The following is a 23454-nucleotide window of genomic DNA, read 5'->3' on the forward strand; positions in this document are numbered from 1 at the left end:
TCCACCTATGGTAATCTTTCACTATTCTTGAATATCTTTATTCTATGAACTACTGACAGTGTGTCTCCAAAATTCCAAGCAAAAATTTAGTTTTTATTTGTAGAAAATGAGAAATGGACAAAATAATGAAAAGGATGCAGTGCTTTCAGACCTCAAGTAATGCAAAGAAAACAAGTTCATAGAATAAAGATATTCAAGAATAGTGAAAGATTACCATAGGTGGAATTTTAGCCATTTCCCGTTTTCGGAAGCCAACTTCTGCTTCGTTTTATGTCGAGAAAATCTGTCCCAAAATGCCTGAGAGCAGATCCGTAAATCACGGTTGAGGTGTTTATTGGTCAGCAGTGCAGCATGGCGATTTCACTGGTTTGGTCCCAGATGTCTTTCAATGTTTGCATGCATGAGTTTGCAAACTTTCAGCAACCTTTCCCTGCAGCGTGCAGCACAAATATTCTGTTTCTCAGGTAGAATATGAAACTCTGTACTGGATGCTTAGTTGATAATTACTGATGATGTTTAACACTTTTTTGTCAGGTTGCAGGCCAGAAATTGGAGTCTGATCTAATCTCAGATTTGCTAATTCTTCTTACCACCAAATATTTACATAAAATCAACAAAGAGACAATTATTTTATTTCCTCAATGCTTAAATTAAATATAAAGCTTTTCCTGCTTTAGGTCTCTTACTAAAATTATTTTTCTATTTGCTAAACACAGACAGAGATTTGAGAGAAGCCCTTTATATGGCCGAATATATTTTTACCACTAAAAAACGAGTCCACATGGAGTTTTCCTTTCAGTTTTCATAATTGTCCAATCAACGTAAAGTAGTAAAAAAAAAAATCTCATGATTGTTTTAGTTTACATGTCAGTTTGTTGATTTGACATTAAGTAGTTTGGCCAATGATAACTGTTGGTGGACATGGTTTCCAAGCTTCTGGTCCGAGATCAATTATTCTAAAAACAAGCTGTAATGGATTGGACCTTATCCATGTTCAGTTAGGTGGAACTGTGGGAAAATAGATCGAGGTAATGTTGGCAAAAAATGGACAGCGGCAGCAACCGGAAGTCCAGCGGAGCTGCAATAAAGTCGAGCTACTGGCTAACGTTAGCTTGTAAACATCGCTCTCTACCAGCTATGTTCACCCTGAGCTAACGGTGGCTAACTGTAGCGAAGCTAGCGATGACGCCGGTTAGCAAACAGAACGAGATAATGGCGCCACGTAGAGCAGCAGCGGTAAGGCCTCATAGAGGAAGAAAGCATCCGGGAGGAAATTATACCCAACGGGTTTTGGTTTTTCAGAAACTGTGAGGAAAAGAGGACTTTCTCCACAACTGAAAATGATAAAAANGATGACCTCACATTACCTTCTCTTATATTGTATGACAATTCCTCGGACTTTTACTACATAGATGCAATTTTATGCCTTTTTGATCAAATTAAATAATAGAATTTGTTTATTTTGAAACTCTCATTTTCAGAAAAAGTTGCAAACAACTTTTCTAAAACTTTAAATTGACATTAAATTTATTTTAATCCTTTTCATTTTGTATTAAAAATTAAATCCTTTTTGTGGACCTATTTAGAAATATTGGTTATTTTAAATTAAATATTTCCTTTAAATTATTTCTGTTTTTCTTTCTGTGCATCAAACCCTTAATTGTCCTTTCATTTGATTTCACCAGCTAACAAACCTTAATTCAGCTTGTTAAATAGCTTTAGACCACATTACTTTTGGTTTCTGAATGGTAAGTCAACAACAAAACACTTTCCTTTTCCAGCAGCCATTGTACAGCACATACAGCGGTAAAACCAGCTGATAAAATGTGCTGGAATTCTTGGGTTGCTAGGTAACGAGCTGGGGTTTGCTGGGGTTGCTAGGTAACGGCACAGTGCCTGCTGATTTGTGACACTACAGTCTGGAGGTTTTTGAAATGGCTTGTTTTCCAGACACCATAAAACATGAGCGTACTGCCAAATATCAGCTGGGTGTTCTTTTTAAGCATTTTGGCTGATTCTAAAGGCAGTAGAAACCCAAATGGAAGTATAAAAAACTGTGCAAAATCTGAATTTTGTACATGTCCCGTTTAACAAATTGATGTATTAAAAAGCCATAAATTAAAGACATTTATGCGGATGGCGGGTAAACCTGAGACAAAAAATGAAATATCTAACAATTTTGAAAGTCTTGTTATACTTTTCCATTATTGGTTTGTTTTCTTTCAGCCGACAGCACCCAGCCTTTGCTAAAGCTTCCTGTCAGACTGAGATGACAGATAAAATCACAGCCTTTACGTTTCATTTCATGTCGAGTGATAAAAGCCTCCTTTGTTTCCTGTCTCTCTCTGCAATAAGCAGCCAGCTTGTTTGGCTGAATACTAATAAGAAATTGTTTGTACAACTACAAAGCCAATTAACCGACTAAGAAGTGTCAAAAGCGTTTAGGCATGAAGGCAGAAACTCGGGGCCCCTGAGAGACGAGGCTATCAGCGTAGCGAGTCGCTTTGTCTGCTTCATCCCACTGGATGAATTTGTTCCAGCACCAACTCCATCGCTCGTTCTGTTCAACGTTTCTTTCTTCTCATACACTTTAAATCCATTCTTAACAATTTCATTCCAGCCTGCTCCTGTCTTCCTCCCCTCCTGTCTTCCTTCATGTTTCCCTCAGGTCTGTGGTGTTTACGCTGCGTCCCGTTCTCCTCCAGCAGAGGATGCAGNATTTTGTTTATTTGATATGCTGCTTTGAATATTGAATCATTATGTTGGGAAGCTTAGAGTTAGTTTTAAATCAGTAACTGGGTTTTTGTGTTCTGGTTATCTTATTTCATCAAATTGGATGATTTTTATTGTCATAATCGCGAGGTTTGGGATGATTTAATTAATTGCATTATGCGATTTGTGAGTGAGATGGCAGTACATATAATGGAAATTAGCAGTCATCAGCTTTTGACCACCAGGTGTGTGATTTGACATGCTAGCTTGTTTGGAAGCTAGCATTAGCTTCAAACAATTAAGGTGAGCCTTAATTGTTGTATTTTAATTTTTTACCCTTTCAACTTAGGCCCATTTCTATCCCATTTACTAATCTTTTGAAGAGTGATGAGCCTTCCAGGGTCCGAAGCCCGGTTCTAATACGGCGGACCCTCTTGTGAGGCATGAATGCAGTTACTAAAATGAATGTAAGTCAATAAAAAGTCTTAATTTGGGTAGAAATACAAACTTGTGTGTGTTAAATCTGTCTGGAAACCCCTGTTTGTTTGTTGGGTGTCAATAACTTTAGCCAAAACAAATGTATTTGTACAGCACATTGCGTGTACAACACAATTTACAGAAAAATGTAAGGAGTGTAAACACTTTTTAACTTCCTTTTGAGTGGGTGTTTGGTTGTGAGAGGGGCCCGGGGCCCCTAGGATTACTAATCTGGCTCTGTATGTAACACCTCTGGTAAATATTTTTTCATTAAATATTACATCTAAGCATCTTTGCAAGTACCTATTTGTAATTTATCAAAATGTCAACTGGTTAATGTTGATATAAAATACAGTTATGTTGGGATAAAATTGTGGCATGAGTTGACTGAATTATTCCAGATGTTATTTCCACCAAAGGAAAAGACCCAGACATGCTTTTAACATATAATTTATTTCACTTTTAAGAAAAAAAAAGAAAGAAAAGTTTGGTCTTTGTAAACATCTATATCATTGTTCATATCTTGTCATTTTCAGCATTTAAAAATACTTTACTCTTTACTACAACATCTCCAACATCAACACTGTAGTCAGAATGAGCGTGATTCATGCATCGACACACCCAGGGAGGGAGAAATATGAATGAACCCACACATCCACACTCATACACACCCAAAACAAAAGGATAAAAGCACATTTATTATATTATTTTACTAAGCTGAGTTGGTGTTTTTCTCTCCGAGAGGCTTTTCTCTTACAAAACGATCAGAAACGACACAAAACAAAAACAAATTTAACAAAACAATTTGATCCTAAAATGAGCAAGAAAAATAAAACTTGAAATACCAAAAACTGATAAAGCACTTTGTGACAAACATGTCTGCATGAGTATAAAGTGACAAAAATATAAATACTTGGAAAGGAGGAGTGGCTAAAGGAGAAAATAATCCAATAAAATATAAAAATGTTGATGCTTTTTTAAAGATGGAAATCTCAAACCATAGAAATTACAGTAATTATTTGAATTTGTTCACTTGTACAACTTTTAGATATAAAATATTCAAATATGAAATCACTTGAGTTGCCTTAAATAGAATTTTAATGATCAAGAAATATGACAAAGGAAAACTAATGGTTACTAAACAAATAAATATAGAAAAGGTGTCTAATACAACAAAGAATAAATAGATGTCAAACCAATATCTCTGTAAAATTAATCTTTTAAACATACGTCACTCCAGCGTTCGTCATCAAGAGGTGGTACTTTTAGGTGTTGTTATGGTAAACAACCAATCTAATAACAAAATTCAGAGTAATAAGTATTTAAACAGATGTAGCAAAAAAAGAAAAATCTAAAAAAATGGTGAGGTAAATTTCCCAATTTAAAAACAAAGTTATATCTTTGTGTATAATTAAGAATGTAATGTTGCTTTGCTTGGTCACTTCTGGATTCTTAATATTCCAGAAATAATTTTTTTATGGAAATATGCAAACTCTAGAAAAAGGCAATTCAATTGTAACAGCAGCTTCCTTCGTTAACCATCCGGGTTTTTCCATATTAACTTTCTGCAGTACAATCTTCTCACCTCCAACCTGATTTAACACGTTCCTCTCATGACACACAAACACAGAGCTCATTAGGCATTCAGGCCTGCAAATAAGGTGAGAGGCCAGAATGTAGATTTCCCAGTTAGAAACTGACTATATTCCCCCCAGAAGTCAACCATTCTGGTTTCCAAATCCAACATGGCCGCTTTATGCATAGAAACCGGCAAGGAATACTTAAAGACGATACTCCTTTGGATAACTTCCTTTCTTCCTTCTAGAAAATAAACAAAGTATTACAAAATATGTACACTGGACAAGTAGAGAGCCATCGTTTCTTTCTACAAACAGTCTTGGCTTAAACTTATTGTAAATGAATAACATTTCCTTCTAATATTCACTGTTTTGTAGAACCGAGCCATGTTAAAAGGCAAAGGGTTCAGCCTAAGTGTTATCAGACAGACGAAGTGGTGCCATCACTGTTTTTAGAGTGCATTGAGTGATACTCTTATTCGAAATGACACAAGCTGTAACTTAGACTCAGACAAGTCATTTCCAAAACAAAAGTTATATATTTAAAAAGTTGTGGCCACCGCGGACAGTCGTATAGACCCAACTAGTTAGATTTAGGCTGATATAAAATTGTCATGGTATAATAGTTTGAAAAAATACAATGGTTCAGTATTTACACAAAAAATAAAAGTCAAATGTATAACTATATTTATATCTATTTTCTGTCATTTTTGTTCTTTTTGCTGGTAGTCTTGGCCAAAAATAGAAAAATAAAAAACTTTACTACAATTAGTAGTTGTTTTTAGAACAACATTTGAATGAGACAACTGGAGTAAATGTAAAACATCCCCCAGAATATACAGCCAGTATTGTGTTCAAAAGTAATTTCAGTCCGTGTCAAATCATAAATTCACTATGATTTATTCTGGCCAAACCCAGGTCTGAAATGTCTAAAATATTTCAAAACCTCATAACATGAAGTAGGTCAAAAGATGTCAAGAACCAAAACAATTCATGAGCAGATGTGAAATGAAATAATTTGAGTCATCAACCAGGGTTACGAGGGACATTTCTAAAGCTTTGAGTCCAGTGAACCACAGCCTCCCACTGGCTGTTTAACTGATAGTTTTAAAAATGGTGCTAATTTAAATGTCGCTAATTTAACAAGAGTGATGGTTAAAGCTCCTTCAGTCTCCAGAAAAAGACTGATTTGTTTTTTTTTTTGCTATACAAGATACTTCCAAACTGCAGAATTTTTCTGTTTTCAAAGTAAAGGGAGAGTGTTGTAGCCTTCTTTAAGCCGCCTGACTGGCAGTGTGCAGCAACCTGTGGACATGGAGGGGCTCCCATTGCTTTTCTCAATACCCTTTATAGTTGAGCACTCCTGTTAAACCGGCACTTTTTCTGGCATCTCATCAAAGTGCCAGAAAACTTTGAACCATATTAATGAAACGTTTCTTCAATTTTGAGAAATGTTTCTCTGATTGTTTCAGTTTTTTAAACAAATTTCAGCGTTTTATGAACGTACGTAAACACGACGGCGGCGAACGAAGAGACGGCGACCTCAGCGTAAAATAAAAAGCAACACTTTAAGATCTACTCTCAGTTTTGAATGACAGCCAGATTTATTACAAATCTAATATTACTTGGCAGGTACTCACACACATATACACAGATAATCCAATTTATAACCTCCTCCCCCCCTGTGGGTCAGGCTGGTATTCGCATTCATTAATCTCGTGTTTGGGATGTTTGCCAAAGACACAGGGCAAGTCCTGGTAAGGAGATTACAACACCAGCTCTCACAGACAAAAAAACCCCTAACACACACGTATGCTTCACGGAGAGAATAACTGAATGAGAAATGACACGGTAATGTTCGATAGAGGAACAGAAAACACGGATAATGAAAGAGAACGACGACACGGAGCTAGAGTCCCGTAGACTCGGTTTAGCTGGTAGCTAAGCAACAGGCAGGAGGACAGAAATATTGTTACATTTCTTCACTTTCCAACATGCAGCTGTCCTCCAGCGACGATTACCAACCTTTAAACAGCCAGGCTCTCTAATTCAGCCTGCTTGTTTACCCCGTGGCGTCAGCAGCATTATTATCCTGCTGCCTGCTCTTTCTTTAACCGGTTACAGAAGCTTAAGTCATTGAGAAAAAGCGTCTGGCCAGACTGATGGCCTAGCAGCCAATCAGCAAGTCATGTTTTAAAAACACAAACAAGCTAACAAGCAGTGCTACAAACAAGACTGAGGACCGGGCCGGCCAAAGCCTTTCTGGGGCCCTAAACAGGTTTTTATTTGAAGCTGGTCAACACCACATGATTATATTCTTCCTCAGCTACTCTGTGTAACATACCTACTAGCATTAGCATCATTTGTAACTAGTTTACGCCGTGCCGGTGTTATTATGGCTATTGATTTTAACCTTACAGGAGTAACGAACTAAAACGAAATAGTGAGATTTTGAAATCCAGAGTGGTATTTAAGTGTGCCATATCATTTTAACTCTTTGAAAATAACACACTAAACAAGTTTCATATCTTATATTTTCCCAATCATGGCAACAGCAGGAAGAGATTAATCTATCATTTCTGTAACAATGGTAAAAATAATATAGAAATCGTTTTCCATGTGTAATAGTATTTAGTTTGTATAATTCAATGTTATTTTCAATGTACATACATTATCATGCTAGCGTTGTGCTCTTGGGGGCCCCCTGGTGGTGTGGGGGTCCCTAGCAGCCTCTTTACTTAAAAATGGCGGACTAAAGACATGATAAAGAAATAAACAGGAATTAGACTGTGGAGGCCAGTGGTGTCAGAAGTACTCTGATGGCCAAAAATACCCATTTCTAAAACCTAAAATCTCAAACATATATAAACGTTACTGGACAGATGTGTTCTTGTCAATTATCAAATTAAAGAGAGTGGTTGTTATTAAAAGTGAATACTTTCACCAAATGTTTTCCATTGTAGGATAGTTTTAATATGTCAATAATAACTTTTACTTAATTAGGAATTAAGAAGGGGAAAATTTGACTTTATCTTCAGTTTACAAATTTAATCCTGGGACGGCAAAAGGTCCCTACGGCACACGTTGGACACCCTGATGTTGGCTACAAACCCTGAATGTAACTGCTGGGGGCAAAATCTTTACACTGATCACGCTCGGACATCTTGTCTTTTTTCTTTTGTTCTTTCACTCTGCTAAAAATATTCTCCCCAGTCCACCTGGGATTGAACTGGGATTTACTGGAAGTGAAGGATACCATCGATGTTTCTAGAAAGCAATAACATTCCTGACAACTAAAATTGTACCTGCTGTTTCTGAGACAAAAACAATATTTTTTTGTTTTCCTGATCAGCTCAAAATATAGTTTCTGAAAGAAGATGATAAAGACTGTCCAACAAAACAAATGTTGGATTTTATGGAGTATTTCACTGGTTGTCGGAGGTATATATCTTATCTGGTAAGAAAATGATTTGTTTTACAGACAATTAACTGTAACAGTAACATTTTTCTCCGTGTCTGAGCCAAATGAGAGAGAATTTTTCACTGCTGATGCCTAACTTCTCTTACAACCTCTTGGTGCTCTTACTCTATTCCAACCTTTAACTTAGGAATAATTTGATGTTTCTGCCTTCATTACTGCCAAAAAAATGGTTAAATTAAAGGAAATGGGTTGTTATACATGCAGTTATGCTTGCTGAACATTGTTCTTGCTGGTCTTTTCAAAGTTTTGCTGGTTCTCATCAGCGTTGCAAACCTGTTTTAGTTGGGTTCAAAGTTTATTTCCTTGAAGTCTGCAGGCAGCATGGTCCTCAGTTGGGAGGAAAGTGGCTTGGTTTCTGCGTTTTTTTTTCTTTCCGTAACTTGGTTTAACAAAGGGAATGAATTTATTAATAATCCGCGTCGACCGACCGTATGCCGTCCCATCTGTCTGGTTCCAGACACGCTTCTGGGCAAGAGACGATCTAAAATCTGCGCTTCAACACTTCTTTTCCAGACAGACGTGGATGTCAGAACAGTTAATTTGACATGAAATGTGGCTTAAAACAATTTCACAAAAGCAAAACAAACAGATTCACCCATAAAAACACAGCAGATCACTTAGCACATTTAATTGTAGTGTTGTACTCACCACAGCTGCCGGCACATTGGAGAGTTTAAAAAGTAAATCTGCACAGTTTAAAAAGGGTGTGTTAGTGATTTGTGACAATTTGTTATAGTTTGGTACAAAGAAACGCCCCGATATGCAGAACAGACACGTGATTCTTCAGCTGCCTTGTATTTTTCCCTTTAACTCTCTCAAACTTGTTCCCACAAAGATGGAGGCTTCACATAAATGAAATACCAGTCATGTCCCACACACATCAATACAGGTTTCTGATAATATCATGTACAAATAGAAACACTGGTTATGGTCGTAGTTTGGATTTTTCTACACCGTTTCCTTCACAGTTGTCGTCACGATCACAGTCTGTACGATCCTTCATTCTGATTGGTCCTTCTGGTGTACGGAAGTCCCCTATTGGCTATAGTTCGATTTGTTGTTTTTCAAAGTGTAAACATTTTATGTAACAATGTGTAGCGCTCAGTACTTTTTTACATCCTCATCAGCTCGGCTTTTATTCCACTCTGCGTTTCTTGACATCTTTCTTCTCTTGTTCTGTTTTTGTATATTTGTTGTTGTTGTTGTTTTTACAATTCCACGATAACAACATCAACACGTGACGCCATTGAAAAGAGTAGAAAATGTGTTTTGGGATGAGGAAAAGGGGACATGGGAAGAGTTTAAAAAGAGGGTTTGATGGTGGCGACTTGTCACAACGTCGAGTTTTCTTTTTGGACACGTAAGGCGAGGATGGGGAACATAAGGCAGGCAGGGGGACGATCAGGACAGGAGGGTTTGTATAATGAGACTATTTTTGCACAGTGTATCCTTAAATAAGAGGAAGAAGAGTGTTAATTTATCGTCTCGCCGGCAGGTTTTTGTGCAGGTTCTCCTGAGGGCCCCATCATTTTGAGTGTATTGAGAGGAAAAAGGCGATAAAAGTTAGAAATCAAGGGTGATGATCCACCGTTCCTCTGTAGCACAGAGCCTTTCAAACGTATTCATGCCTCCTGAACTTTTTTACATTTTGTCGCACTACAACTGTAAACTTCAGTGGGATCTTACAAAATAATAGAAAAGATGAACTAGAAGAATACATGGATTTCAAATCTGTTGCACACTAAAATCTGAAAAGCATGCTATGCACATTACCCCATTTACTCGAATACCCTGTAAATAAATAAATACGTCAGAACTTACTCAATCAGTGACTGGAGTACTAGTGTGATTTAACTTCTATATAAAACTTAATTTTGAGTGGGTGTATCACATATAATCAAAATAAAAAGTGTTAAAGTTTGAGCTTGTAATGTGAGAAAATGTAAAAATAATTTCAGTGGGTATTCATTTTCCATGGAGGTGTAATGACAGAGGAAAGGCTGTCGAGGTTTCCTGCAGCTCAGTTTATCTCCGACCACCTTCTCCACCATTTTTCATTCGGCTACTGCACGACGCGCTCTTCTCTCTGGTTTTGTTGTTGACTTTTGTAGCTGTATCGCTGACCTTCGTCCTTCCTCTCAGCTCTGCTTCTTTCTTCAAAGCTCAGCTGATTATCTTCTCTGCAGCTGGTTTGGCTTCATAGTGAAACAACAGCAGTCCTCTGATGATAACACTGTTTCAAGGTTTTCCTTGATACACTGGAGGGCCTTTATGGTTCAAAGAGCTTCTTTCAAAGACAAAAATAATTAGTCTCAACATTGTTGGGGGAGCTGTTGGTTCTCACGAGGGTGAACACTCATTCTATTTAGGGAAAAAACATAATTGAGTGACATGAAATCCATTTTCAGATAAAGTCTTAAGGTTTCCCACCTCCTCCGCACCAGTCAGGTCTCTTTCTAAAACACTTGTATATGGCAGTAGGCCTCCATCGAAGCCAGCAGGATGTAAATTAGCCACAGAGAGACGAACAGCAGCGACGTTATCAACTTGCAAGTCCGCGGCCCGCCCAGCTCGCCTCCGGCCACCGTGGGTCGCCGGCGGTAGAGAAGCGTCAACACGCACACCACGGCCAGGATGGTGAAGAGGGTGACGGAGAAGGCCAGGTTTCCTGGGTCCACCCTGAAAGGCTTGCCCTTAGAGCGCCAGGCGATGGCGGCAATGGTCCACGCCACACCGATACCCAGGAAGACGTTGACGGCGTTGGAGCCAGTCACGTTGCCGATGGAGGCGTCGGCGTACTGGTCCTGGATGGCTGCAACCTTACTGGCAAAAGTATCTGAGAAAACAGCAAAAAAAAAATAAAAAAAAATCGATACTTAAGTCGGTGGTCTATAGAAAATTATTTGAAGATGTAAAATGCAAACAAGAATGGAAAAATATAAATTAAACCACCAGTATAGACCAAACGTTCAGTGTCAGGATTCGGCCTGCCACGATTACAAATTTTACTAGACGATAAATTGTCCCAGAAATTATTGCGATAAACGATAATATTGTTGTTCTGAAACCATTTTCAAGTAAGTTAAATACATTATTGTTGCCTTCATAAAAACATTTATGAAGGTAAAAAAAAAAGTATGTAGAGCACCAAGGTTCCAACCAGTAGATCTATTGAATGCGAACTAAGTTGAGGTGCGAACTAAGTTGAGGTGAGTTTATGCTAAAAATAAATCTCAATAAACTCAACTATGTTGACTCCTGAGCAGTTTGTTTAGGACAAAGAGTGAGGGGTGCTTTGAGGACTGTATGTTGTGCAACCACTCAAACAGCAGAGTGATGCAGTGACCCTGCAGTTTTTGTAGGATTACATTTGCATAACCATAAATGTCTCCGCATGTTTCGGACTATTAATTTAACAAGTGAGCCCATTAGAGCTGAAGGAGAAAAAGAGATTTGTCAAAGAGTTGTAATTACATGAAGTAGCTCTCCAATCAGAAAACATAATTTGATCCTGAGGGTTGATCTTGCAGCCAAAACTATACTCTTATTGATGAGTACTTGGTTTTCATCTGCAAATTGGATTTTATATCGTCAGAAAACATCGATTTAAACATCTAGAAAGTCATATTTTACATAACTTGGTACATATGATGCATCCATTGATGGATACGTTTAAAATGGCGTCCTATGATTGAAATGGTATCACTCCAGAGTGAATGGTTTGAAGATCCATAAGACAGAATTACCAACCCTGGATCAAGTTTATTGAAATCAGGTGCTTTTATTTTGCAATAACTAACCACAAATACTGAGCCGACGTCAACCACTTGGTATCAAGCAAACCCAAACCACTGCTGCCATCAGAGTCTGCTGTACTGCTGTCCGATGTGTCTTCCTTCACTCACTGTTTGGACTCTGTTGGATCACCCTAATCTGATATTCTCCATCAGATTCAGATCAAACTCTGTCTGGACTTCTTACTTCTGGTTGTTAGTCAAATCTAACGGGGTACTTTAAACTTGGCATGAATAATCTTTGACTCAGCTCTTGTCTCAAGTGTCCCAAATTACCAATGAATCACTTTTGGGTTTCTGGTTCTTTGGTTAAAATGTGCCGAGTAATCTTTACTGCAATCCATATTTGTATTCCGATGCCATCCTGTGCAAAAACAAAGTAACACATTCTTTGAAAGGGGTGTAGGTGGCTAGGAGAAAGCTTTTCCATCGGATTGAAATTGTGTCAAAAGCTGAGAGCCTGCAGCCCGGCTGTCAGGAAGCACCAGGGAAACGGCTGCCAGTCACTGCAGGACCGCATCGGCTTATTCCCATTTAGAGTCTGGATGCTGCCATGAGTCTCGCTTCTCATTTAAATGTCACTGAGATTAATTGAAATTCATATCCCAACATGAAAACCACCCTCCAGAGTGAGTGAATTGTAATCCTTTTGGTGAAATCTCTGTGTGCTTTGACGCTCGGGTGGGAGAGGTTTAAACTGCAGAGCGAAAGCGGCCCCAAAACAGACGGAGTTCGCTCAGACCTTATCGAAGAAGAGGAATCGCTCACCTCAGTCGGATAATGATGGCTTCCAGGCTCTCGCACATTAAAAATCATTTATCTCAGTGAAAGCTGCTGCTGCGTTTGGTAGACGATGAATCAACATAGTAATGGTGTCGTAATTAATTTTTCTGTTTGAAATACGAACTGAACTCCAGCAACACCAAATTATCATGTCATTAAATCTCGTCCTGGATAAATAAATTATTTTCACAAAGTGAATTATGAACTAATGTGGGCATCCGTTTAAACGCTTAGTTTACATATTGATATGCAACGTTTTTATCTCTTGAAAGGTAATTTAGTTTAACTTTATCCATTTTATTACTTCCAAAAGTCTGTTTTATTTTCTCCCAAATTCCACTTTTCTGTTTTTATTTTTACCAAGTAGTCGATTGAAAAATCTGCAGAATGCACATTTATTTTATCTGACTACTCAATTAATTGTCAGAAGAATCAATAATTATTACTTTGATCACAAAAGTAATTTAAATAGAAATACAAATCTTTTTTTGTAGTAATTTGATTCTGATTTTTAGGGTCATGATTCGATTTAGAAACAATTTTTTTTTCTGTTTAAACTATACAAATTATGTAATTGACAACAATATTTAAATCTATTCTACAATGCTCCAAATGTAATCAGTTTATAGTTAAAATGTGGTATAATTAGGCTTATGCTTAAAATTCAGCAGCTTAAATTACCACTATTACATTAGCTTAGTTGCTTTTTCTTAATTAGAAAAATATTAAAGAATAATTCAAAATATAAATTTGCAAAAAAAAACTGAGCAGATTAAAATCAATTTCTGAATCAATTCAGAATTCCCAGCACCAGGAATCTCTTATTCTCTTATTTATTTATCTTTTTTCCAATAAGAACTAAACGGTCCAGTTTTAAAGTGCTGGTGCTCCGGTACCGAACAACTCAAATGGTTACAAATGAGCACAATAACGCTCTCCAACCACGTTCTGGTCCAAAACTGCTCCATCATTCCCTGAACTGGCAAATTTACAGTAAATGTTCCTCATAATTGCTGAGCATAATAATGATCCAGGGTAATAATGCCTTATGAAGAGTTCAGGGCTAAAAACGTTGAGAGGATGAGTGTTGAGGAAGATTACAACCCTGAGCACGGCAGCAAACTCTCCCACTGGAAGCTATAATCACCTTTTTCAAGCAGAGTTCTGCAGCCCACAGGTCAAAATGATGGATGAACCAATAGCAGATACACAACACCCAATAAAGGGAAAGGAAGGAGACAGGAGAAAGCATGTCACAATAACAAACTGCTCCAGATGGGGCATCAGGGCAAGAACAGAAGCTAAGGAAAGACCGAATATGCAAGAGCGATCCTGCATGTAAGACAAAGCAGAAAAAAGAAGATTTAGAGGGTAAATTAATCACCATTACTGGTTTATTTTATTTTATTTTTTTGCGAGCAAAGATGCAAATCCGTGTTTACGTCTCCAGTCCCAGCACGGCTGTCGAAGCAGCTCACTTGGATATGACTTCTCAGAAACCTCCCTTGCACGCCATCAAAGCTGCCACCTGGAAGAGCACCGCTTGAGCTATTTCTATAACTCATACGGCGCAGCAACAATAAACTCGCTGGCGAGAGCAATGAGGTAGGGAATTGAATTAAAGCCTGGGGACGAGCAGTCCCCTCCGGGTGGAGACTGGCTCAGGCTGAAGGCTGAGATGGAGTCTGCTTTTTACAACTCAGATTGGATTTTCAGCCTCCCTGTTCGGGCAGCTGGAACGACGGGCACTTCTTTCATTTGGCGCGTCTGTCTCAGGTAAACTTTGGAAGAAACGCAGAACTCAGAGGTGTCTGTTTAAACAGAGCAACAATGCTGAGTGAGAAGGAGAAACACTGAACAAAATGTCACAAAAATCCATTTTTACCTTTATTCCTGTGTTACACCTCCTGTTTCTCTAAGTACTAAGTTATATTTATACAGTCTCTATTAACTAAATACCCTTAAAGTAGTAACATTTCGGGGCACCACAGCCAGTCTGAAGTAACAATAGATTATTATCTTAGTGAATTGTCAGGTTTGAATAATTTTGGACTTAGTTGTCGATTATCAACGGTTCTGATGCTGCCATTGAGATATGTTCTTTTGTTGACTTAATCTAAAATAATTCCTTCCTTAACGCCATAGTCATTTTATGAGGTTACGGACTCAACGGATCAATGCAAGAATGTGGTTGGAAGTTGTTTTCTTTCATACGTAGAAGGTACAGCTGGTCCAGTTCTTCTGTATTTTACTGAATTTACTTATTCTCTTTATTTGAGATGATAAGGCTGCATTCACACCAACCTTGTTTAGTTCGCTTTAATCAAACTCTAGTTTGTTTGTCTAGAAAGTCCGGTTCATTTGGGGAGGTGGAAATGCGTAATTGAACTCTGTTCCTCCTAAATGGTCTCTGTTTGGTTGAAGTGAACTTTGGTGCGGCTTGAATATATATGTGAACGTTAAGCGGACCAAACACTCCAAAAGCAGGAAGCGGACTATAGTGCAGGGTATTCTGGGTAAATACAGCTGAAACAAATGCAAGAGTCTAGCGCTAGCAGCAGAAATGACTTGTGGACTTTTGCCAAAGACAGAAGGAAAATCCTACAACCACTAAAATCTGGTGGTACTGCATTTTTGTTTATGCTTTTGAAGAATTAAGTTGTCTTCTTCTGAGGTTTTTGTGTAGTTTTCTTTGGTGGCTCTTGTTGCAGCGCCTCTACAGGCGAGGAGGGGAACTATTGATTTACAGGGTTTGGATTGTTTGGCACACTGTAGAGTTGCAACTTTGGTCCCCAATAGAATTGAGTCGCTCAGGTGTGAAAACACCATAAAAGAAATAAACATTTAGATTTGGAAAGTTTCAAATTAATTTTTCTTTGTCGAAAAGTACAACTTCACCTCTGCACTTCCAGCACCAAAAGATCTTTGCATAAATACTAAGTTAAGGAAGACAGAACTTTGAGAATAACTAGGGTTATTCATTAATTAATACCACTAAAACAAAAATGTAGGAGGTTCCAAACACTGAATGAAAACAGCGATGCCATTCTGCCTCACCTGGTACCGATGTCCCCAAAGCCACGAACACCACGGCCGTCACGGAGTCCTTCAGTCCTACCGTGCAGCCGAAGTGCGATGCCAGATCCCCGGTGACGGCAGTGAGGACGCCGATCAGTGAAATGGAGACGAAGAAGCAGGCCCAGCCGTTCCAGTACTCCGTGGGTGGGACAAAGGCAAACAGAACCTTCCAGAACACGGTGAGGAAGTGCATGATGTAGTCGAAGCAGGAGGGTAGCCGCTCTTCGCCACTCTCCTCCTCGTCATCATCTCCTTCAGGGGAAGCAGGAGATTAAATACAAGTCAGACATGAACTAAAATTCCTATAACAGTGAAATTACAGCCAATAAACCTTTTTAACTGTAGGTTACTCAGTAACACTGACCATATTATTTTAGTTTTTGAAATTAGCTTAGTTTAGCTTACTTTAATACCAATACTCCAGCTGTAGTTGGTAGCCCAGTTAGACTTGCATTTCCTTATTCGATCCTAACTATGCCACCACCTGGTGCTCTTATTTAGAGTTCAGGTATAATTAACTGGTTCACTTTGACCTTGAAGTTTTAGCAGCAGCACTAGCTCCAACGAGCTAAAATAAACTAGCATACAGTAGCATAATCTGGCCTACTTTAGCAGATACAGCAGTAGCAAAAGAGGATTATTATCCAACTCATCTAAATCTGAGGAAGCACACCACAGTTTCCTTGCAGTCATTATTCCTCTAAATTCATCTACCTGAAATTAAGGCAATAAAATAACTAACATTTATCAAATAAAATATGTTTGCCTTAAACACTGGTCTTAAATTTTGTCGTGTCCGGACTATTTAATCGAGTTTAATCTTGTAGATACTTTACAAAAGTCTGGAGGCGGTTGATGCTACCACTAACTAGCTGCTAATATACTCTATGCATTTAAGAACCGACTTACACAGTTTCTCTATAAAAACAAAGTTGATTTGGGGTTAAGTTTCTTTTCAAGGAAGAAATTTCCTGTATTGGAGACAAAATGTGTAAGAATTTTGGGTAGATGAGCCGTAATTTAAATGCTTAGAGGAAAACCAGCTACTCAATCTGAATGAAACTGGACCAGAAAATGTAATAAGGACAAAATCTTAGAAGTTAATCCAAAAGTGTTTATATTATGTGTTTCACTTGGTGATAAACTTCCTAAAATAAATGGGCTTTTGCGTAGTAATTAACTGAATGTGTCTGTAGTCGGTGAGTATTACCTGCGCTTACAGTAACGGCGCTGACAAACTGCTCCCTCCAGCTGCTGCTTCCCACCACCAGGGCCAGGTTCGTCTTCTTGATCAACTTATCTACTGTGTTCTGCATCCACACACACAGGAGCACACATGCAAGAGCACACACACCAAATGGAGCAAGAAAGACACAACCCCAAGTTGTTGATTCACCCGCAGCCACACACAAAGAGAAAAATATTGTTTTCAAGTCCTGAAATTCACAATCCAAGTGGCAGAAGTATATTTAGACACTGATGAGATGTTGAGGTGCAAGATGTGTTAATTAACACATGCCATGTTTTAGAAATCGAGAAACATGCCGCTAGGCTTTTCTTCTGGGCTGAAAGATAACAGCAGCTGGGAAAATGGGAAAGTAAAATATCCTGATTCAGTCAAATCCTGCAGGATTTACTGCATGTGTTTAAGGGAGCATTGAAAGTAAAACATGTTTGTTGATATAAGTAAGAAAAATCTGAAATTAATCACTTTGTGTTTTGTAGGGAAAATATGAAAGACAACAAGCAAGTGAAGAACGAGCACTGCATGCACGAGAGAGAGGTACCTTATCAGTAAGAAGAGTATTTACTGCTTTCTACACATGCATAAACACACACGCGCGCACACACACACACAACAGAAATGGACAAATGAGGCACAATAAATGAGTGAACGAAAGTACACAAATGATTTGTCACATCAGAATCAAACAAAATGGTGGAAAACGGAGCAACACAGTGAAAAACGGTGACAATGAGCTGCTTGCAAGAAATGCCACTTGTAATGATCCATGCTTTGATTATTTAACCATTGGGCCGTCTCTGAACTAATTACATCCAGAAAGGTGAAATATGTATGAAACTGAGCGGAAAGCTGGCAGGTTTTTATGTCCTGGATCAGTGAGCGACCAGCAACTTTTCAGAGTCTGATATCTTGCAGAAAAAAAAGATTAATAAGGTTTTTAAGCCTTTTGGAAGTCTGATCTAATAACATCTCAGGAGAGAGGATTACTTTGCATGGTCCATTACATGCCAACAAGCCGAGATTTATGAGATTGACAATCAAATCTTTTACTATCATCTATCTACAGTCTTTGAAAAAGTATTCACACCGCATAATTTTAGCACATTTTCACACAATCTAATGTTTTTAATTGGGATTTCATGTCACAGAGCAACACAAAGTGGTGCATATTTCTGAATTGGAAGGAAAATAAAACCAGTTTTTCAATCTATTTGGATAAATAATCTGAAGATGAAGTGGTTTTGTATTCATCCTCCCTGAGTTGGAGTTTTCACTGCACCTAAAACTCAGTTTGTCTCCAACTTCTTTGCACTTAGAGACACTAAAAGGTTTGTTCACACTCCTTTTAGTTGATTTCAATTTGCACATTTCAGATTTTTCATGTATGCCCTTCCTATATTAGAAATGCATTAAAACACACAAGTCATCTTTTTAATTAAGACATTGCCTAAAATGGAGCATTGCTTTAGTAAACACTTGCTCATTTGTAGCAAATGATAAATGTTGACTTTTTTTTTGTTTTTTGGATTACCAATCAATAATTGGATAGAAAAAGGTGCTTAATACATTTTATTTTTTAAGAATTTGAACCAGGTGAAGCTAAAACTGCAACTTGATGAGTTCTAGGTAGAACATATTTACAAAGTGTTCTTTATAAATCTTATGTTTATATTTTTGTACCATTTTTGCTTAATTACTGCTCTGAATGAATTGTTCTTTCACAAAATCACCTTTTTAGAGTCTGTATACTCCAGTTAATGATTAATTTAATGTACAATTATTACAGTAACTGAGAAATCATCCGGACTTAAAAGCGTTTAATTTGATCAAAAAACGACGTAGCGCCTTGTATTTTCTTTTGGAGTAAAACAGCGCCCTCTAGTGAATCAATAAGGAATCATTCAGGTTGTGCATACTGACCTCAAAGTAATTTTGTGTGGTACGCGACGCTCACAGCGCTCTGTCAAAATGTCTTAGCTACATTACGGCTACAGTAGCCAGGAGCGTCGTCGAGAAATACGTACTGTTCTTTGAATGACTTATGGCTGTTTCGGTTAATTTTATATATGAAAAAATATCTAAAATAGACCGTTTGTTAACAGTGTGCCTTATAGTGCGTACAATACGGTAATGCGTTTAATCATTTCAGCCCTGATCTGAATGACCGTTTTGCAGTTTAAATGATCAAAAATAATGGCTCAAACAGATGCTAAAATATTGATATATTGTTTTATGTTGCACAATATAAATATTGCTCTTCCTTATTCTCTAATATCCTGACAAACCGCTGAAGTCTTCACAGAGCAACTGGATGCTCACTCTCTCCTCTTCCACTTCACCATGTTGCAGGACTTTGTGTTGTTAAGTCACATTAAGTCGAAGCAGCTTGAATACTTTTACACTGTCCTGCATATTTTGGCTATAAAGGCTAATCCCAGTGCACACTCACCTTAAACTCGTAGGACTCCTCGATGATCACCTCCAGTTGGGTGTGTTCACCCAGACTGGGGCAGCCCATCTTGGCCACCTCTTCCTCCTCCGCTCCCACCAGCGGTTTGTTCTCGTTGGAGTCACCTGGGTGATCAGCGGGGTCATAGGTCAGCAGCAGTCAAAACATAATTTTAAAATTATATTTTCATTATAAAATGTAATGTTTTTCAGTCTTTATGATAAAATATAAGTTAAAGTAGTTTATTTGCCATGCTCATCTCTCTGATTGGCTGCCAGTCAAATTTATGAAGATGCTTTGTACCTCAAGCTAGCATCACTAGTTAGCATGAAATGGAAGATGCAGTGATTTCTCCTTTTAATCCAGGACAAGGTAGATGGATTCACATCTGATTGTTGGGGATAATTGGCAGATTTCTATTTTTATTAATCCATATGTTACAGATGTTGGTAGTAATACAGTGCAGGAACTCTTCCTATCATGAATGGACTTATATTTGATGTTGTTCTGGCATATTGTGTTGTCTCCCTCTTTTTTTAAACGTTTCTTAGACTTGATGTCTTTTTTTATACAGATGTAGCCCTTCTATGTTCGTCTCAGGTCGACTGCTTCACAACAGACTCACTCAGGTTCACTGTACTTATTCTAAGAAAAGAAGAAATCAAGTTGGTGGTCAACTTTAGTCCAGAAGCTTCTGTTACCAACAGCAACAGAAAAAAGGGGGAGGAGCTGTCAGTTACTGGTTGCTATGGTAACCACCAACTGCCAGGAGCAGTAACAGAGCTTAATACACCACTAAATGTCTTATTTATTGGCGTTTTGTTGTTGACTAAAGTTTTTTCTTTAGTCAACAAGAAAAAACTTGACTAAACAAAATAAATTCAAAGAATAAAATTTTGACAAACTTCACATTTATAATATTGTTAAAATAAAACTCTTACACATATATGCATGCTGTGACTTAAGTAAACCTGAACCTGAAAACATTTTTGACAAGAAAACGACCGAAGGAACGGTTCAGTAGCCCTGCTGTGGAGGACACAGCTCCAAAAAAAAAAACAAAAAAAACAAAAAAAAAAACCTTTAAAAATTCACAGGAAATTAAAATCAGACAGTATGAGGCATCATTTACGCTAAATTTATGTAATAATTATTGAATTTTTTTCCCCCCATGAGTCAATGTTTCTTTACATATTTTGTCACATAGTGTTGGGTTTTTTGCAAAAGGTGTTTTTCTCTGACCAGAAGCTTATGCTGTGTGGGAACCCCTGTCCTAAATCATGCAAACCTCATGATACCACAAGGTGTCTTTCTCTGTTATTAGTTTCCTTTCTGAACATTTCATTACTGGGCAAAAAATATCCTAGACAACTGAGAAACTATTTCCAAAAACCAGCAAGTTAGTCAAGCTACTGATTGGCATTAAACTGTCAAGCTCTGCTTTGCTGTCTTGTCAAATATTCTTGCGATTTGTCCGATTTTACGCAGCAGCTGAAGACGTTTCATGTATTATTCAGCCTTTTCACCATCCTTAATTTATTCGCTGCAGTGGGAATTATCACTGAAAAGCATGAAGTCTGCAGAGGGAAGATGAGTTTTATTATTGGCTGTCATATCCCTCATGGGGAACCCAGGCTGTTCAGGAAGGCTTTTCACTTCAGAAACAAATGGACGCACACTTTCAGCACTCTCCAACCTTCCTATCACCTCGTTACCACCTGTCGCATCGTTAGCCGCTCGACTCCTTCACGACGCCCGTGTCCTCGCTCAGGCTGCACAATCGCTGCCGGAGCTGCTATCTGTGTCTTCCTGCTCTAATTGAAAAGCGGAGCATGTGTTACAGTAAGCGTGTGGCGTGTTTAAATGTCAGACTGCGTGTTCTTTAACCGTGTTGTAAAGCTAATTATATTCCCCTGTAATGAAACGCGCCCCAGGCTGTTGCTCCTTCTTGTCCAACATCTTGACTGTGAACCTGTAATCCACCAGAGGAAGACTCTACCGCCATGCTCACTCTGTGGTGAGCTTAATTGATGCTACGTGTAAAACTCAACTGGAAATATTTTAAAGATATAGTGGTGCCAAGTGTAGAGCATAAAAACTACATTTCCACTCATTTTAGAGCCAGAAAGTTAAAAATAATCTTAATGTGTCATAATCTAACTTCTTATTGTTTCTCAAAGCAGCTTAATTAAATAAAACTTTAACAATGTGCTGTTTGGACCAACAGAAGCAAAACGACACCTTTCTAACATTAATATTTTGAAATAATGTGTGGTTCTTACTGGAAACATAGAAATATGATGGAGTGAGCATCTTGGGTATGTGTTCAGCATCAGGTTTCTCTGGTAAGAAAATGTTTTTATGATTATTATTTGCACTTTCTACATTCCCCTCTGTCAGCGCAAAAATATCTGCTGATTGTGATTAAACACGTCAATTAGTTCAATCTTTTGCTGCATGTTTACCCACAATAATTAGCATCAAAATCAGCTTTTCTTGTGTCTGAGCTAAATGAATGATGAATTTTATATCAGTAATTTAACTTCCCTACATCCACAATATTTGTGATTAAACACATAAATTAATTGAAACCTTTACAGCATGTTTACTGACAATTGGCATGAAAATAAATTTTTTTGTGTCTGAGCTAAACATTTTACATCAGTAATTTAACTTCCCTACATCTGCAGCATGTGTAGCATTAGCTTAAAGTGATGTTTTATGGCCAAAAACATGTTTTATGAAAGCTGATAGTTTTGTCAGTGATATTACTATACCGTAATAAACTCTTACAAGGTAAATAAAAGTACATTTTAGGAAGCAGCCTTCTTTTCACAATCAGGTCTACAGGCTCAATAATGCACCGAATGGAAGAAGTTTTATGAAAACCTCCGAGGACCAATTAGCTGAATGTGGGTACACGTAACATAAACTAGACGGCAAATCTACAATGATGCTTTTAAATTAATCATTTAGACTTGATTTAGTTGCATCAGACTAAATAAAAATAAAAATTATTACAGAAATATAGGCTTAGTGAAAAAGTATGTTTAATATTTGCTAATGGTTGCATTTTGAAATTACAACCTTTGAAACTAATAAAGGTTCATCGGAACACATCTAACATTTTTAACTTGTCTCTCATCTGTAGATAAATTAATTACAGTGAAAAATAATTATTTTATGTCTTTCACAAATTAAAACTGCCTGCATGTGGTTGACTTGGTCAGGATGTTTGAGTCTGTGTATATTTAGTGATATTTGCTTTGTGAATCCAGTGCAGGAAAAAACACAATTGGACACTAAAACAATTAAATTGGAGGAGATTAAATTTGAGGAGATTGCATTAGTTTGTGAATTCCCCTCTTTATTTAAAAATGTTGTTAAATCTTGTCCAATCCATCTCTGCCATGCGTTAAAACACAGTTTCCAAAATTAATCAGAGTTCAGATAATCAATAAAGGACTGGGTTTCTAAGTGATAAATTTGCTCTATGCTTAAAAAACACTTTTATTATTTCAGTATAAAGCAGGCAGAGAAGAAGACCCACCATGTTTCTGTCCTATCTCCAGCAGAACCGGCTCTCCAAGCTCAATGGTGAAGGTTTTGTTCTTCTCATACTCTTCATCGTCAATAATTTTCACCTCAATGACCTTCCTGTTAATGAGAGGACAGAAAAAGCACGTTCAGTGAATGCATGTTAATAATGCCCTCAGCATCATTAGAAGAAGTTAAGAAGCAGCCAGAGGTCTCTTCAGATCACACAACTTTAAGTAATAATTAAGAATATAATCTAATTTTCTCTAGTTTAGCAGCCATTAGGTCGCTTTACAGAAAAGACTGAAGGCTCAGGTTCA

At 37.7% G+C, this 23454-nt stretch overlaps 1 protein-coding gene across 2 annotated transcripts in view; it reads right to left on the reverse strand.

Moving 5' to 3' along the window:
* Window positions 1-6443: 6443 nt before the first annotated feature.
* The window catches only part of LOC103154085 (sodium/calcium exchanger 1-like), a 103094-nt gene continuing 86083 nt past the window's right edge, over window positions 6444-23454 (reverse strand). The window contains exons 12-17 of one of the 2 annotated variants that reach the window (XM_016662424.1): window positions 23148-23254; window positions 19598-19722; window positions 17690-17719; window positions 17113-17212; window positions 15882-16154; window positions 6444-11083 (exon numbers count right to left, since the gene is read on the reverse strand). In XM_016662424.1, coding sequence (XP_016517910.1) covers window positions 10704-11083; window positions 15882-16154; window positions 17113-17212; window positions 17690-17719; window positions 19598-19722; window positions 23148-23254 — 1015 coding nt within the window. In that variant the 3' untranslated portion in view covers window positions 6444-10703. The remainder of the gene's footprint in view (window positions 11084-15881; window positions 16155-17112; window positions 17213-17689; window positions 17720-19597; window positions 19723-23147; window positions 23255-23454) is intronic. The other variant, XM_016662425.1, reaches the window with a different exon arrangement.

Source organism: Poecilia formosa, unplaced genomic scaffold (assembly GCF_000485575.1).
Source record: "Poecilia formosa unplaced genomic scaffold, Poecilia_formosa-5.1.2 Scaffold373, whole genome shotgun sequence".
Lineage (NCBI taxonomy): Eukaryota > Metazoa > Chordata > Actinopteri > Cyprinodontiformes > Poeciliidae > Poecilia > Poecilia formosa.